The 14,615-nt window shown below is 55.5% G+C and overlaps 6 protein-coding genes across 7 annotated transcripts; 4 read left to right on the top strand and 2 right to left on the bottom strand.

Annotated features, from left to right (window-relative positions):
• Positions 1-1,009: 1,009 nt before the first annotated feature.
• Positions 1,010-2,559, top strand: LMH87_001056 (uncharacterized protein; the record flags this gene model as incomplete). The annotated part of the gene is made up of 3 exons (XM_056199069.1): positions 1,010-1,551; positions 1,609-2,062; positions 2,134-2,559. 3 exons carry the CDS (start codon positions 1,010-1,012, stop codon positions 2,557-2,559), a joined length of 1,422 nt encoding a protein of 473 aa, XP_056055953.1.
• Positions 2,560-3,475: 916 nt separating this feature from the next.
• On the top strand, positions 3,476-4,306 carry LMH87_001057 (uncharacterized protein; the record flags this gene model as incomplete). Of its 2 annotated transcripts, none has more annotated exons than XM_056199071.1 (1): positions 3,476-4,306. In XM_056199071.1, the coding sequence occupies one exon, from the start codon at positions 3,476-3,478 to the stop codon at positions 4,304-4,306; it is 831 nt and encodes a 276-aa protein (XP_056055954.1). The 2 variants fall into 2 exon arrangements, with proteins under 2 accessions (XP_056055954.1, XP_056055955.1); XM_056199072.1 differs by having other exon boundaries at positions 4,079-4,306.
• A 385-nt stretch (positions 4,307-4,691) lies between these two features.
• LMH87_001058 (uncharacterized protein) lies at positions 4,692-5,918 on the top strand (the record flags this gene model as incomplete). The annotated part of the gene is made up of 3 exons (XM_056199073.1): positions 4,692-4,981; positions 5,053-5,326; positions 5,394-5,918. The coding sequence occupies 3 exons, from the start codon at positions 4,692-4,694 to the stop codon at positions 5,916-5,918; spliced, it is 1,089 nt and encodes a 362-aa protein (XP_056055956.1).
• Positions 5,919-6,003: 85 nt separating this feature from the next.
• LMH87_001059 (uncharacterized protein) lies at positions 6,004-6,783 on the bottom strand (the record flags this gene model as incomplete). Its single annotated transcript, XM_056199074.1, has 4 exons — positions 6,004-6,015; positions 6,320-6,387; positions 6,460-6,542; positions 6,614-6,783. The coding sequence occupies 4 exons, from the start codon at positions 6,781-6,783 to the stop codon at positions 6,004-6,006; spliced, it is 333 nt and encodes a 110-aa protein (XP_056055957.1).
• Positions 6,784-8,068: 1,285 nt separating this feature from the next.
• Positions 8,069-9,570, top strand: LMH87_001060 (uncharacterized protein; the record flags this gene model as incomplete). The annotated part of the gene is made up of 5 exons (XM_056199075.1): positions 8,069-8,378; positions 8,436-8,671; positions 8,728-8,839; positions 8,910-9,191; positions 9,260-9,570. 5 exons carry the CDS (start codon positions 8,069-8,071, stop codon positions 9,568-9,570), a joined length of 1,251 nt encoding a protein of 416 aa, XP_056055958.1.
• A 139-nt stretch (positions 9,571-9,709) lies between these two features.
• LMH87_001061 (uncharacterized protein) lies at positions 9,710-13,963 on the bottom strand (the record flags this gene model as incomplete). The annotated part of the gene is made up of 2 exons (XM_056199076.1): positions 9,710-13,483; positions 13,541-13,963. 2 exons carry the CDS (start codon positions 13,961-13,963, stop codon positions 9,710-9,712), a joined length of 4,197 nt encoding a protein of 1,398 aa, XP_056055959.1.
• Between the last annotated feature and the right edge of the window lie 652 nt (positions 13,964-14,615).

The following is a 14,615-nucleotide window of genomic DNA, read 5'->3' on the forward strand; positions in this document are numbered from 1 at the left end:
AAGCTCTCGTATTAGGCGTAGATTATACTTACTTTATAGTGTAGATTATAAGCTAGATTAGGGGAGAGGGAGAGGGAGAGAGCCTCCCCCTTCCTTCTTCTTTCTTCTCTCCTTAAGAGAATTAATAACTATTATAACGCTTACCTGTAGTAGCCGTGAGGCCAGTCTATAACAGATGCTAGGGATACTCGGCTACGGTCTGGTATTGCTTGATCTTTTTGATCTCTGTGGCCGAGTGGTTTACCTAGCGCCCCGGTTCCTCACATTAGGTGACTTTTTAATAGCAGATAAGGTAAGAATTATATTACCTTTTATAGAAGTATTATCTATAAGTTATTATTAAGTAATTATAATATAAAGATAAAAGTTAGTATTTTATAGTAAAGGTACGCTGCTTACTTATTTACGCCGCTTATTTATTAACTATATTATAGTTAGTTAAGAGTTTTAATATATAAAAATATTTTAATATAACTAATATATTTAATTATATTTTTTTTATAAGTTAATTTTTTTATATAGTTTTTAATTATATCTAATATATATAGTTACTATGTAAGTAATAGAGGTCTTTTATAGGAATTACCTATTACTAAAAAGCTAAGCCTGTTAGATCATTTCTAGGGGTGAAGCTGGCTAAGTGGCGGGCGGTTCCGTTTTCAGCTCCAGCCCGCAATCCCGACGAGAAATCAGCGCTATGCAAATATGGGGAGAAGTGGCTTTCGATGATTTACTAAGCATCCCCTCTCCAGGCATGCTTCTACTTTTCTCAAACAGGTACACCCACACATGCATTACTGAGTATGTGCATCAATAGGTTTTTCCAGGGATTGAGGATCTGACCAAGGAATTATCCATGCTACAGAATGCCTCGACGACGCGCTTCACGCGCAGGTTGTGGGGCGCGATGCCGCCCACGGTGATGCGCGTGTTCCAGCACAGACGAGTGACGAGGCTCCTGCTCTTTGTGGCATGCGCCGTATTCGCCCTGATGCTGCTTCTGCCCTCGATGGAAAGCCGCAAGCCCCGCGCCGCCGAGCTGCCGCTGCAAAAATATGTCGAAGAGGCGGACAGGCGCCAGCCGGCCACGCAGGCCAGCGAGTTCAGCCCTGTGCGTACGACTGTTGCCGAGGACACGACAATCGCGGAGCTGTGTCAATCGTTCCCCAAACATTTGCTCAGGCGGATCCAACCAGTTCTCAAGGTGGGACACGGCGACGCGGACGACAAGCTCAAGGCTCAGATGGGCAGCGTCAGTGCCTGCTTCGAACCGGGGGAACTGCTCGTGGTCTCCGACTTTGACGAGAACATCGTCGGTGGACACCACGCCATTGACGTGCTGGCGCGGCTGCCCAAGTCGCATTACAACTCAACCGCATTTAAAAAGTGGGCGAGCTATGAGAACATGCAGGCCCTCGGGGGGGACAAGACAAAGTTCGACGGCAAAGTGGACGGCTGGGCCATCGACAAGTACAAATTCATGCCTGCCGTCGATGTCGCGTGGGAGAAGATGCCGGAGAAGGAGTTTTACGTCTTTTACGAAACCGATACGTGTGTGCTCCCTCTCAGCAGCTACATCATACTAGCAACTGACCTTGTCTCCTTCAGATATATATTCTGGGACAGCATGTTCCGCCTCCTGGCCACGCTCGACCCGGACGATAAAATCTACATGGGCTCCCCGACGCCTGGTCACCCCGATGCCAAGCGCCTTGACCAGACAACGTTCTTCGCTAACGGCGGCCCCGGATACGTTATCAGCCGAGGTGCGATGCGCGCCATGATGAACGAGGAGGCGACGGTGAAGGCTGGCAGCTTTGCCGTGCGCTGGAGCGATGGTATCCACGACGGCGAGTGCTGCGGCGACCAAGTTCTCGGCTCGGCGCTCTGGAGCCTAGGCGTGCAGGTCCACGGGCGCTGGCCAATGTTCCAGCCCTTTCACACCGACGAACTTATCTACGACGACGAGTCTTGGTGCATGCCCATCGTCTCGATGCACAAGGTCCCGCCCAACGAGATGTTGGACATGTTTAGGCTCGAGTTTGCCAAGCGTGAAGTCGACGTAAGTGTACACTCTACATACGCAAATACAATCACACTAGCCGCGGTCCTAAATCTAACAAACGTCTCTAGAGGCCCTTGGTGTATGGTGACGTGTGGAGCTTCTTTAAGCCTGGTTCCATCGCCATCCGTCACGATTGGAACAGCGCCACGCACAACACGCGCGACGAATATGACCCCCCCAAGCCACCCCGGCGCGGCTCGCCGCTCATTACCAACTTTGAGGAGTGCGGCAACGCCTGCGCGCGCGACTCCAGGTGTTTGCAGTGGAAATGGCTAGGCGGTGATGCAGAGGGCGCCAACCGCTGCATCCTCGCCAGCAGCTTGCAGGCTGGCAAGGCCGCTCAGCCCATCCGCGAGATTAAGGAGGGCAATGAGACGGGCAAGATCACGACGTATACCTCGGGCTGGCTGGTGGAGCGTAGTAGAGAGTGGCGTGAAAAGAGAACGTGTAAGGACGTACGTTGGCTAGGGTCAAGTGTTAGTAGGAGATTATAAACACTTCCGCTGATATTGCCCTCAAGTAGCAACCGCGGGCCGAATCGTTTTTCTAGTCCTGGGGCACTTGTAGCTTTTTCGTATTTCGCACAGGCAATGTATAATCGATCGCTAATACGTATAACTAGATGATACTAGAAAACGCGCTCGTTATAGCGTCGGCCACCCCTAAGCCGTTACCCCCTAACTGTCAGCCTTAACGCGCCCACTTTATCACTATAATCACCTTTTTACAACCACGTTCTCTCGCAGAATAATAACTATACTATATTAATTTTTGATATTATATAATTACCAACTATACGTATCTATATCTAGTTGTGTGGGCTGGATTATTGACGAAGTCGGTGGATTCGCTTGACCCCTCCCTGCCTGTAAGCAGGAGGTGGCGCGTGGTTGCTGTTAATTACACTCGCTAGCCCGGTGCCTTAAATAGCCTTTGATGCCCTGCCTGAAAATTCAGGAGGCATGCTTTTTATTCTCTCTTTATTTGATTAATCAATTAATTCCTTTTGTGCGCATATTGAGTTCTACGTAACTTCCGTTCTAATTGGCTGCCAGCCCGCAGTGGCAGGCGACGAAGTTGCGTAGAAATTAAAAGGCGGGGTAAGTCATGTTAATACCAGTAGCACTACTCGTAACTAATAGCTACTCTCCGTAATAGAACATGAGGCGGCCCGCAGCAAGCTAGAAACTGTTCTGGAATTACAGGCCTGCTGACTCATTTGCAGGCTGTAACTGGTGGCGTTCAAGAGGCGCAAATGGAAACTTGATGGAAACAATAGCTGGCAACGAGGCTTTCAGCTCGATCTAAGCCATCGATTTTTACCAATTTAAGCTATCCCTCTGGAACTTACACTTCTAGGGCCATTTCAGCCTCCTACTCAACTTGGGAGTTTCTCGGAAGAAACACACCATGGCCGGCCAAGTCGCTGTCAAGCACAATGTAGTAACTACATTAAACTACTGGGACGACCCGGGCGACGGATCAAAGCCCACGCCCATCTTCATCGGCAAGGGCAGAATCAGCAACAAGCGCCCGCACAAGGCGTGGGATTTCGTCGTCGCCGACGTCCACGGCGACGAGGCGCAGTACACGCTCGACAGCCACGGCTTCCAGTACATCCAGAGCCCCAGCAGCGAGTCGCAATTCACCGACGAGCAACAGATCAGGCGAGGCTACTACGCCGAGTGCGAGACGCTCGTCAAGCAGGCGACGGGCGCGCGCGCCGTCCACATCTTCAACCACAAGGTGCGCCGGGGCCCGACGCAGTGGCACCATCTCGGCCTGCACAACCTCGCCAACCGGGGGCCCGTCACCCGCACGCACGTGGACCAGTCCTACGAGGGCGCCGAGCGGCGCCTGCGCTGGGAGCTGTCGCCGGCCGAGGCCGACGACGCCGTGCGGCGGCGGTACCAAATCATCAACGTGTGGCGGCCGATCCAGCCGATCCTCAAGGACCCCATTGCCGTCGCCGACTCGCGCTCCGTGCCGGACGACGACCTTGTCGGCGCCGAGATGACAGAGGACGACTTTGTGGGCGAGTCGTGGGTCGTCAGGCACAACCCGGCCCATCAGTGGTTCTACAAGCACGGCATGACGCCACGCGACGTGCTCCTCATCAAGTGCTTCGACTCGGACGAGACGGTGGCGCGGCGCGCGCTGCACTCGGCCTTTGAGGATGCCCGGTACCGCGACTGCGAGTCTCGCCAGAGCATCGAGGTTCGCTGCCTCGTATTGCACTAGCCAACTAGGTGAGTTTACTGTCGGGCAAGGAGGGGTAAACGATGCCAGAGAACAACCCCGCTCTGCCAACTCGACTAGCTTCAGAGTCTAAGAGTGTGTGTGTCCGGTATGCATGCCGCATGGTGCTTGGGAGCGGGGTTTTCTGGCCTCTCTTGCGGGCCTGGCCTATCTCACGCTTCTCATTAGTTGGCTAGCATGACATGCAATACATCAATACGACACGCAGACACTGCCGGGTGCTTTGATTAGTTTTGCGTTTCACTGTAGCAACCGACTGGGGACCGTCTATATAAACCCAGTTCTCCTCTTTTTGCCCATTACCACTGTTGAATCCCACACTTTTCACATCCCGAGTTCCTTTCTTCTTCAGTAAATATATACAACAATGGCTCCCACGCTTGATGCCCCGCAGACCGTCGACTGGATGGGCAAAAAGGTGCCCGTCTGGTCCATGCCCACCATCAACTACGGGCTCCTGCTCTCCCAGGATCCCAGCGAGGTCGACAAGGTCGTCAATGCCTGCAAGGAAGAGGGCTACTTCTACCTCGACCTCCAGGGCATCGACGGCCGTCGCATGCTGTCTGACCAGCAGGAGACGCTGAAGCTGATGAAGCGCTTCTTTGATGCTCCCATCGAGGCCAAGAACGAGTTTGGTCTCATCTCTTCTCATCTCGGGTACCAGACTCGCACTTCATCTCTATCCCTCGCCTTCACCCGCTAATTTATTTTTTTCCCCTCCAACGCAGATACGAACCTGTTGGCAGCCGCACCGGTGTTGCTGCCGGCTCCAAGGACGGCTACGAGATGCTCAAGGTCTCCCGCGACGAGATCCAGCGCGACAGCCCCAAGATCCCCGCGCCCGTCAAGAACAGCGGCGATCTCCAGATCCTCGAAAACTCCATCGGCAGCTGCAACACCATCACCAAGGTCCTCCTGTCGGCGCTCTCTACCGGCATGGGCCTCACGGGCGCCAACCGCTTCGAGCACTCGCACCGCAACGAGAAGCCCTCGACCACGACTGTTCGTCCCCCCTCCCCTCTCCCCTTCAATCACACCCGACTTACACCCTCACCTCCCACACACACAGCTTTCCATGATGCACTACCTCCCGACCGAGCTCGCCGGCGAGAACCGCATCGGCCACCAGAAGCACACCGACATCAGCACGCTCACGCTGCTCTTCAGCGAGCAGTGGGGTCTGCAGGTGCGCCCGCCCGGCACCTGCGGCGCGCGCGAGATGGGCTTCGTCGCGCCCAAGCCCGGCTGCGCGTTCGTGCACGTCGGCGACTCGCTGCGCTTCGCCAGCGGCATGCAGTTCCAGAGCTGCATCCACCGCGTCGTGCCCTTTGACCCGGCCGAGCACCGCTACTCGATTGCCTACTTCCTCCGCGCCGAGGACGACACCATGTTCATCGACTCCGAGGGCCGCGCCATCACCGCCGGCCAGTGGCACGACGAAAAGTTCAAGGCCTTTACCGACCCCGAGGTCTGGCAGGCCATGGCCCCCAAGTCCATGATCCTCGGCGGCATGAAGGAGGATGGCGAGGACGCGCCCCTCACCGGCCTGGCCAAGGCCGACCCTGCGCAGACCGCCGTGCCCGTCAAGGCTTAAATATATAAGCACGCATGTGTAAACTAGCTCTGTTCAACTTCATCAATGGGCGTATTCGGCCCCGGATAATTCAAGTTCTCAAGTATTATGTCTTGGTCTGCACAGATTAGTGACATTCGTACTGGTACAACAGAGGCCCCTCTTGGCCAAGCCTGCCAAGGTCTCACTGCCACACTGCCCACGCAGGCCCCAGAACAATTTCAAGCAAATAATGTCAGATCCAGAGTCTGCTTCTCGCCGAGCCAAATGGCACGCTCCGTATGATCGCGCCGCTCAGAAGACACCAGAGTCTCTCCCTCCTCCGGCACCGTGTTCGGGTGCACCAGCACCGAGAGCGGTCCGCGCCAGACGGCAAGCCAAGGAATGAATGCGCCAAACTGCGCTGGTGTAAAGACGCTCACCTCAAACATGGCAGTGGGATGGGGGCCGATTGGTCGATCCCAGAGCTTGTAAATCCGCAGTTCAGAGACTTTGCATCGTCAGCATCTAACCTCGACATTTTCGCTGGTATTTCGCCCCATCCACGTCAAGCTGCACTTACACTCGCGGCGAATACGCTCATAAAGCTCCGTAGCGTACTGTGTCTGATCCTGGCTCGTCTGGTCGTAGTACACGTGGACGTCACTTGCGCGCGCTGTTAGCTCCCCCTAACAAGTCGTCACCCTTGCCAATCACTAGACTACGGGACTACGTACAATGCTCCACGCTTCTCCGTGTCATAGGCCTTGATAAACTGCTGGTAGGATTCGCTGGGCGTGCCCGCGGGCGGGTTGACCAGGCTCTTGCCGTCGGCGGCTTTGGCTGTCGGCAGCGGAGTGTCTCGGCTAACCCCGGCGAGAGGGGACGGGAATTTTTGTCCCGTCATGCCTTCATTTATTTTTCTTTCGCAGCTGCTGGATCCGGAGCGAAATGGCAAGGGGGGCTGGGTTGATCAAGAGTTAATCTCTATATTTAGTCTGGCGCTGGTCGCAGTTTTGGGGGCGCCGATCGTGGCATGAGATTACCAACCAAGTGCGGGGGACGATTGCGAATTGGCGGGGCGCTGTGAGCCTTGCAGAGTTGTCATCGGCCATCCCAGTGTATCCCACGAGCAAAATGGTGTGTGTAGACTGATGTGTGTGCTTTACAAGTGCACATAATGGCCTTTTCGGAAGTAGCTATAGAATCCAGCTTTCCTCTTATAAAGCCCTCTTTTCGAGGCATTACTCGGACGTATAAGTGAGGCCAAGCTAGGTCTATTTTCTGGCATTGCGTCCCGCGTTACATTGCAGGGGGTTGTTTAATTGCCAACGACTCAAAGCTTCGATGCTGACCCCGCGCAACGCTCATCCTCAATCACAAACCGCCAAGCTATGCCCCAAGACACGCAGAAACAGGCTTTTCCTTGCCCTCTTCGCTTCCGATCAGCGCGTGACAAGCAGTATTCGGCAGGCCGCTCACCCGTCTTCTTTCCGGGAAGGTGGTACCATCCCCAACGCCACCCGGCATTTCACGCGCACCGTCCATCATCTAGGCTTTCGATAGAGCTTTTGCTTGGCACCTTGTCTCTCCTCTCTTCCCGTGCTCGAGCTAACCGGTATTCGCAGGTCCCTAAAGATAAAGCCCCCCGCGCGCGCGCTAAGCTTTGTTGCTTGCTGTACATGCGACGCAAACCTCCCCTCCCATCGGGTGTTGAATAGGGGATTGTGTGCTCGCCACAGCCAATCAACCACCAGAATCTAGCGACCATGCTCCCCGCGTTTTTTATTAAGCCAAGACCTTTTATAACCTAGATTAAAGCAACACCTCGAGGTGCTACTTCATGTTGCCTCTGACTGGCCTGGGCTAGTTATCTGTTGATTTAGCGTGCTTTATTTTTAGCGTCACTGCGACGCTGAGTGTTCATTTCTTTTACCCGAATAAGAAGGTATCAAGATGGATGCGCTGACAGCTGGAACAAACCAGAAGTTTAGAGCTCTTCGCTTGCCCGTCCAGAAGCGAAATCTTGTGACAGCCGTGCATCGTAGCCCAACGCAGTTGCTAACCGCAAATCCAAGTATAAAACCAAGCTGGCCACTCTTGCTGTGTTAAAATCTGACCTGGCCGGACCGTCCTCTTTTCTCACCAGAATTCTTTCACTCATTGTGTAGTGCCTGTATACAACAGCAATCATGAAGTTCCTGGCCCTTCTCCCCCTCGCCGCCGCCGTGGCCACGGTGCCGCAGTCCGTCTCCTATGACGGCCACAAGGTGTTTCGTGTGCCCGTCACCGACGACGGCAGCTTCCTGCGCTCCCTCATCGCCAAGCTCGACGTGTCGACCTGGCAGCCTCCCTCCAAAAAGGGCGCCTTTGCCGACATCCACGTGCCGCCGCACGCCCTGAAGCCGTTTGAGCAGGCGCTCCAGGGCCACGAGGTCGTCACTATGCACGAGGACCTCGGCGAGTCGATCCGCAACGAGGGTGCGTACCAAGTATACGCCGGTACGTTTGACTGTCCAAGTTTCCACTTCCATGTTTCAGTTCTGACAATGTTCGCAGCCGGTGCTCCCAACAGCACCTGGTTCAACTCGTACCACGCCTACGCCGACCACCTACAGTACCTCAACGACCTGGCGTCGCAGTACTCCAAGAACGCCAAGGTCGTCACGTCCGGCAACTCGCTGCAGGGCAACCCCATCACCGGCCTCCACATCTTTGGCAGCTCCGGCGGCGGCAAGAAGCCCGCCGTCGTACTCCATGGCACCGTTCACGCCCGCGAATGGATCGCTAGCATGGTAAGGCGTCTCTTTCCTCACTCCAACTTCATCCGCTTACACAGGCGCGCCTCTAGGTCATCGAGTATTTTATCAACGAGCTCGTCAGCAAGTATGGCTCTGACCAGAAGATTACTTCCTTTGTTGACAAGTACGACTTTTACCTGTTCCCCATTGTCAACGTAGATGGTAAGTCCCTCCCCCCCCCCCCCTTGCACACACAGCATCACAGCATCACCATCTGACACCACCACCACAGGCTTCAAGTACACGCAGACGTCCAACCGCATGTGGCGCAAGAACCGTCAGACCACTTCGGGCAGCAACTGCCTCGGCCACGACATCAACCGCAACTGGCCGTACAAGTGGGACGTTCCCGGCGGTGCCTCGACCAACCCCTGCGCCGAGGACTTCCGCGGCGTCAGCGCCGGCGACGCCCCTGAGACCAAGGCCCTCTCGGCCTTTTTGCAAAAGACCAAGAACGCGCAAGGTCTGAAGCTGTACATTGACTACCACTCCTACTCGCAGCTCTTCATGACGCGTAAGTCATTCCCTTTTCTCTCCCTCACCGTCTGTTTTCTCTCAAGTACTGAAACCACAATGCTGCAGCGTACGGATACTCGTGCAACGCTCATCCCGCCAACAACAACGAGCTGCAGTCCCTCGCCAAGGGCGCCGTCGACGCCATCTACGCCGTGCACGGCACCCAGTTCGACTACGGCCCCATCTGCACAACCATCTACCCCGCCACCGGCAGCAGCGTCGACTACGTCGCCGACGTGGTCAAGGGCGACTACACTTTTACCTCGGAGCTCCGCGACACGGGCCGCTACGGCTTCGTGCTGCCCCCAGACCAGATCCGCCCCAGCGGCGAGGAAGCCTTTGCTGGACTTGCCTCCCTGCTCACCAACATGAGATAAACTGGCCTACTTGTAAATAAAGTCCTTGTATATAAAAAAAAATGCAGTCTTATTTATCAAAATGCGCTTATTCGCAGTAAATTCATAGCAGCGTGAAATATAAATACAATAAAAATTAAAACGAATCATCGCCCTGCTTTTATGGGGAGCAGTCCATGGCGTCTTGCTCACCAGTCGCGCTCTGGACCACGTCAAAAGTGCCGTCGGGGTTGGTGAGTACCTGAGTCAGGGCCTTGTTAAAGGTGACGAGCAGACCCTGGACCCATTCCGGCGTCATAAACTCGTAGCCGGGCCACACCTGGCTGTACGAGCATCGGATGCTCAGCTTGTCCTCGGTCTTGTTCACGCCCGGCCACATCTCAATCAGAATGGGCGTGTCCGATGAGGTCTCCTTCCAGGGCGTGACCTTGTCGTTGGCACGGTTAAAGGCGGGGAAGCCATCCATGTCGACGTTGATGTCGGGGGCAGGGAAGGTCTGGAGGATAACGGAGCTGTCGAAGCGGCGCGTGGTGCGGGCGAACTGGATGCTGGGGCAGGGCATCTCGGTGAAGCCAAGAGTGTCGGTGTATTGCTTGAACATCTGAGAGCAAATTTCGCGATGGGTCAGGTTCTTGTTGTTCTCAAAGGAGATGCGCGTAGGAAGACCATCGAGCATCAGAGCAAATGCATCCAGGGAGTCGGCCGTGTGGCGGCCGTGGAAGACACTGCCAAACTGCACGTCGTACTTGGGAGCAGACTCGTCTCCGACAAGCGTTTGGGCCAGGGTCATGGACCAGGCCGCTTGAATCACGGCCATGGGCGTGAACAGTCCCTCCGACTTGGCCTTGGCGAAGAGCTCGCCAGTGCTAAAGTTGCACACGAGGCTCTCGCTAGCAATGCCGACATTGGTGTTGACGGTGGTAAACTCGGCTCCCTCCGTCTTGAACGCTCTGCTACCGGCCTTGAACGCGGCAACGCCGGCCATGCGCTGAGCCCAGAACATGCTGGTGCCGAGCCAGTCGGACTTGAGATGCTCCTCGACAGGCACGCGCACGCCCGGCTTTCCGGCGCTGGAGATGGGAAGACCGTGGTAAGCCTCGGCAATGTCGCGACGCAGCGCCTGGAGACTCATGCCGTCGTAGATGGCGTGGAACACTGAAAACACCACGACGCAGTGCTTCTTGTCTGCCGAGCGGACAAAGGACGTCACGGAGCCGAGGCTGCGGAGACCAAAAATCTCTTCTGCAGACCTCTGGACATTGTCGACGGTCCTGTGCCACAGGCTGCCCGGCTTCTCGTCGTAGGTGGAGCACTCTATGCGAAGAACGGGGAGTTTGGCGTGAGGCGAGCTAGGAGACAGCACACACTGGGCATAGGGGGCGAGGGGGTGCTCGACCTGGACCCAAACGGTTCGGAAAGCGTCGCGGCCCTCGAGCGCCTTGATGACGGCAGCTTCGAGGCGATCAGAGTCGATGTGGTCAGGGACGAGGTAAGGGTAGTGCTCAACCCAGGGCTTGCTGACTTTGAGGATATCTCTCGACTCCTCGATGCTGGAGAGCACGCGGGTCTGAAGACCAGTGGCGGGCAGGACCTCGGCAATGTCCTCGCTGGGGATGTTGAGCGCCTCAGCACACTTTGATCGACAAGTGTGGTCAAAGTGCTTCAGCTTGGCACCAAGTGGAAGGAACAGAATCTCTTCTTCGTCCTCAATCTCAATCAGTTCATCGTTGTTGGCAGCGGCAGCCTCTTCAGCCTCCTTGAGCTGGGCCAGGTGCACCTCGAGGATCGACTTGACGACGTCGGCAAAGTGCTGGCCGACTAGGACGTCCTTGATTGCGAGACCCTCCACACCCTGGCGTCTGAGCTCCTGCAGAAGCTTCATCGATCGCAGGCTGTCAAGGCCGTAAGTCGTAAGAGCGAGTGAGGATTCGGCGATATCAACGGCGCCCTCGCCGAGAATAGCAATGAGAACGTGCTTCAGCATGGCCGAGACACTCTCCTTGTCCTTGAGATCGACGGTACCCTCGTATGTCAGGTCGTCATTGATGGCTTGCTTCTGTGTGATAGAGCTACCAAAATCTTCGATGGCCACCTTTTGAAGCGTCTTCCGGTCAATCTTGCCGCTCGAAGTGCGAGGCACCTTGGGTACGACGATATACTCAACGGGTCGCATCCATCCAGGAAGACCCTCATCTGCAACCTCTCGGCACTGCGAAACAAGGGCCTCGCTTGTGACGTCGCTAAAGTTGTCGCGCACAGCAACGTAGGCAGCCAGGAAGCTGCCGTTGAGCACAACAGTAGCAACCTCGCGGACAGCCTCGACCTTGGCAATGGTGGATTCAATTTCTCCGAGTTCGACACGGCGGGTGTTGAGCTTGACCTGCTCCATGTTCAAGCGACCGAGAATCTCAAGCTTGGGCTCGCCCGTGGGGCTAAAGACAATGCGGCCCTTGTCACCAGTGCGGTATACAGGACCCAGGCCCAGACCAGAAGTAAAGGCCTCGGCAGTCTCTTTAGGACGGTTCATGTAGCCATAGCCGACCATGGGGCCACCAAAAACAATTTCACCAGTGAGACCCATGGGGACTTGGATAAGATCATCGGAGGAGTTGGCATCAACCAGAACCACAGAGGCGCAGGAGAAGAGAGTACCGGCGATGGAGCCACGGGTACCAAGGGCAGCGTTCTCAAAGGTAGCGCACATGGTAGCCTCGGTAGGGCCGTAAATGTTAATGACCCGCTTGGGCTCGGTATTGGGTTCGCGAGGAGCATCGTAAGCAAAGTTGTCGATAGCGTACTTGGTAAGAGCCTCGCCACCAGAGATGATTGTGGTCAGGGTCGGCAGCGCCTTGGGTCTGAGCAGAGTGGCCATGCTGGCGACGGTAAAGAGCGACGTGGCCTTGAAGAAGTTGACGGTCTTTTCAATATCGGAGAGCATGAGGGAGCGCTCGGCCGAGCAGACAGTTCCGCCGTATCCAAGCGTGACATAGAGCTCCATCAAGGAGAGATCAAAGGTAGGCATGGCAAACTGCAGCCAGCGCAGTTCGGGTCCAGCAGGCAGAGGCTCAAAGGCCTCGGCGTGGCCATGTACACCACAGGTGGCCATGGAGTGTGAGATGAGAACACCCTTGGGCTTTCCTGTCGAGCCGCTAGTGTAGAGAATGTATGCCAGGTCCTCCTCTGTAGGTGGGTGCTGGGACAGGGGCATCTGAAGATCAACAGTGAAGCCAGAGCGCCAGTTGGTAAAGTCGGTTACGTCAACCCAAGTCAGCTTCTTGAGGGCTTCGGCAGCTTCAGAGCCATCGTCCAGGTTGACGCCGGGGAATGGTACACTCCCGATGCCAATGACGACAGACGACTTGGTGTCTTGTACGATATCCAGGAGACGCTGGGGAGGCGCATCCGTAGGCAGCGAGCAGACTGCTAGACCAGTCTTGAGCATGGCCGTGACGGTAATGTAAAACTCGGGGCCAGCTGGCAGAAACAAAGGAATGGCACGCTGGTTCTTGTAGGCGGGTGTCCAGTTAATGGTGCGCTCCATGAGGAGAAGCTCTTCCGCGAGGCCCTCGGCGTCAGCGTTGAGCTGGACATACGTCCACTTTCGGACTGTGAAGGAATCATCGGCGACGGCTTCGATGGCGATGCGATTGGGATATTCGAGGACACGTCGTTCGAAAGCACCGTGCATCAAAGCGGGATAGTTTTGCTCAAGGTGTAGATCGGTCTTGAGAACGGGTGCCTTCCACAGCTTGGGAGGGTAGTTTAAGTTGGACATTTTCGTCTCAGGGCCTAGGGTCGCTGAATCGGCCAGATACTTGGCGACAAGCTCCAGCATGTGCGTGACCAGCACAGAGTGTCCATGCTTGGCGTTTATCGAGAGCGTCAAGTCTGCGACACTTCCGTCCTCAGAGGGCTGTACTGTCAAGTGGAAAGCCTGGTGCGTCGTTGTTAGTGGCGTAGTCGGACTTGGCGCAGTATCCACTCGACTTACACGAGAAGCCGCTGGAGTTACTGGTGTGATGTTAGGAATGATTTCGATTTCAAAGTCGAGATCGGTTTCATTCAAATCTTCTGCGGGGAACGTGGCGAATTCGATGTGGTCTGATGTAAAGATGCGTGGTTTTGAGGTCGCAGGGATGGAGGCTGTGGCGAGCAGGCGCTCGGGAACGGCGCCGTGGGTATCGGCATAAGTGGCGATGAATGCAACGTCCTCGAGATCAGTGACGCCGGCAACAAATGCCGTGAATGCCTTTATAATAGAAGTATGAGATTTAACAACGGGTGACGCCTTGAGAGTCGAGACGTGGTACTGCTGAGTGGCCTGCTTGGCGTCGGCTTCGTTGTGAGTAGCCAGGTCATAGTATGGCAGCTTGGTGCGAGGAACCTCGGCCGGTCGGACTTGAGTGATGGCCATTTTGGAGGCTATCGAAAAGACACAATCTGGGTATATCGAAGAGAAGAGTGCCCTAAGCCTGGAGTCTCGGGCAGGGTGCGGACAGCCTCGTGTCTAATAAAGGGTCGTTGGACGGATTGACGCTGACATGTTGTAATCCCGCCGTGGTATGAATGCCGCTAGGGCCGTCAGACATCTTGAAGGCTCCCAGGAACGGTGGTCAGATCCGTGCCGCATGGCTTCCAGAATAGGGAGATTGCTGACGGCGCCGGGGTTAGAATGCCGTGCCATGCGACAGAAGCGTGATGGAAGATCGGTTCAGGCACAGGACGGACCGAGACCCACTGATGCCACGACTGGATGTAGGGCTGCTTCCGCGCCGGTTCGTCGATTTATCAATGCTCAATTAAATTGCAGAGTGAATCACAGGCTGTTGCGTCGACTGTTTAAAGTCTGCGCGCGGCATTGGTGATTCTGTACGAATCCCTCCCTACGCCATGCCGCTATTCAGCCTCTGGAAACATTGGGCGTATCCGCTCAGCGAGCGCTGGAGATGGCGGCACTGGTTACCTAGAGAGGCAAGTCAGCGGCGACGGTGTTTGCGACCGGATTAGGTCATCTTTACGACGACTCAGCGAGTAATCTGGGGGCCGTCGTTTCGCAGAGCAGAGCT

Source organism: Akanthomyces muscarius, chromosome 6 (assembly GCF_028009165.1).
Source record: "Akanthomyces muscarius strain Ve6 chromosome 6, whole genome shotgun sequence".
Lineage (NCBI taxonomy): Eukaryota > Fungi > Ascomycota > Sordariomycetes > Hypocreales > Cordycipitaceae > Akanthomyces > Akanthomyces muscarius.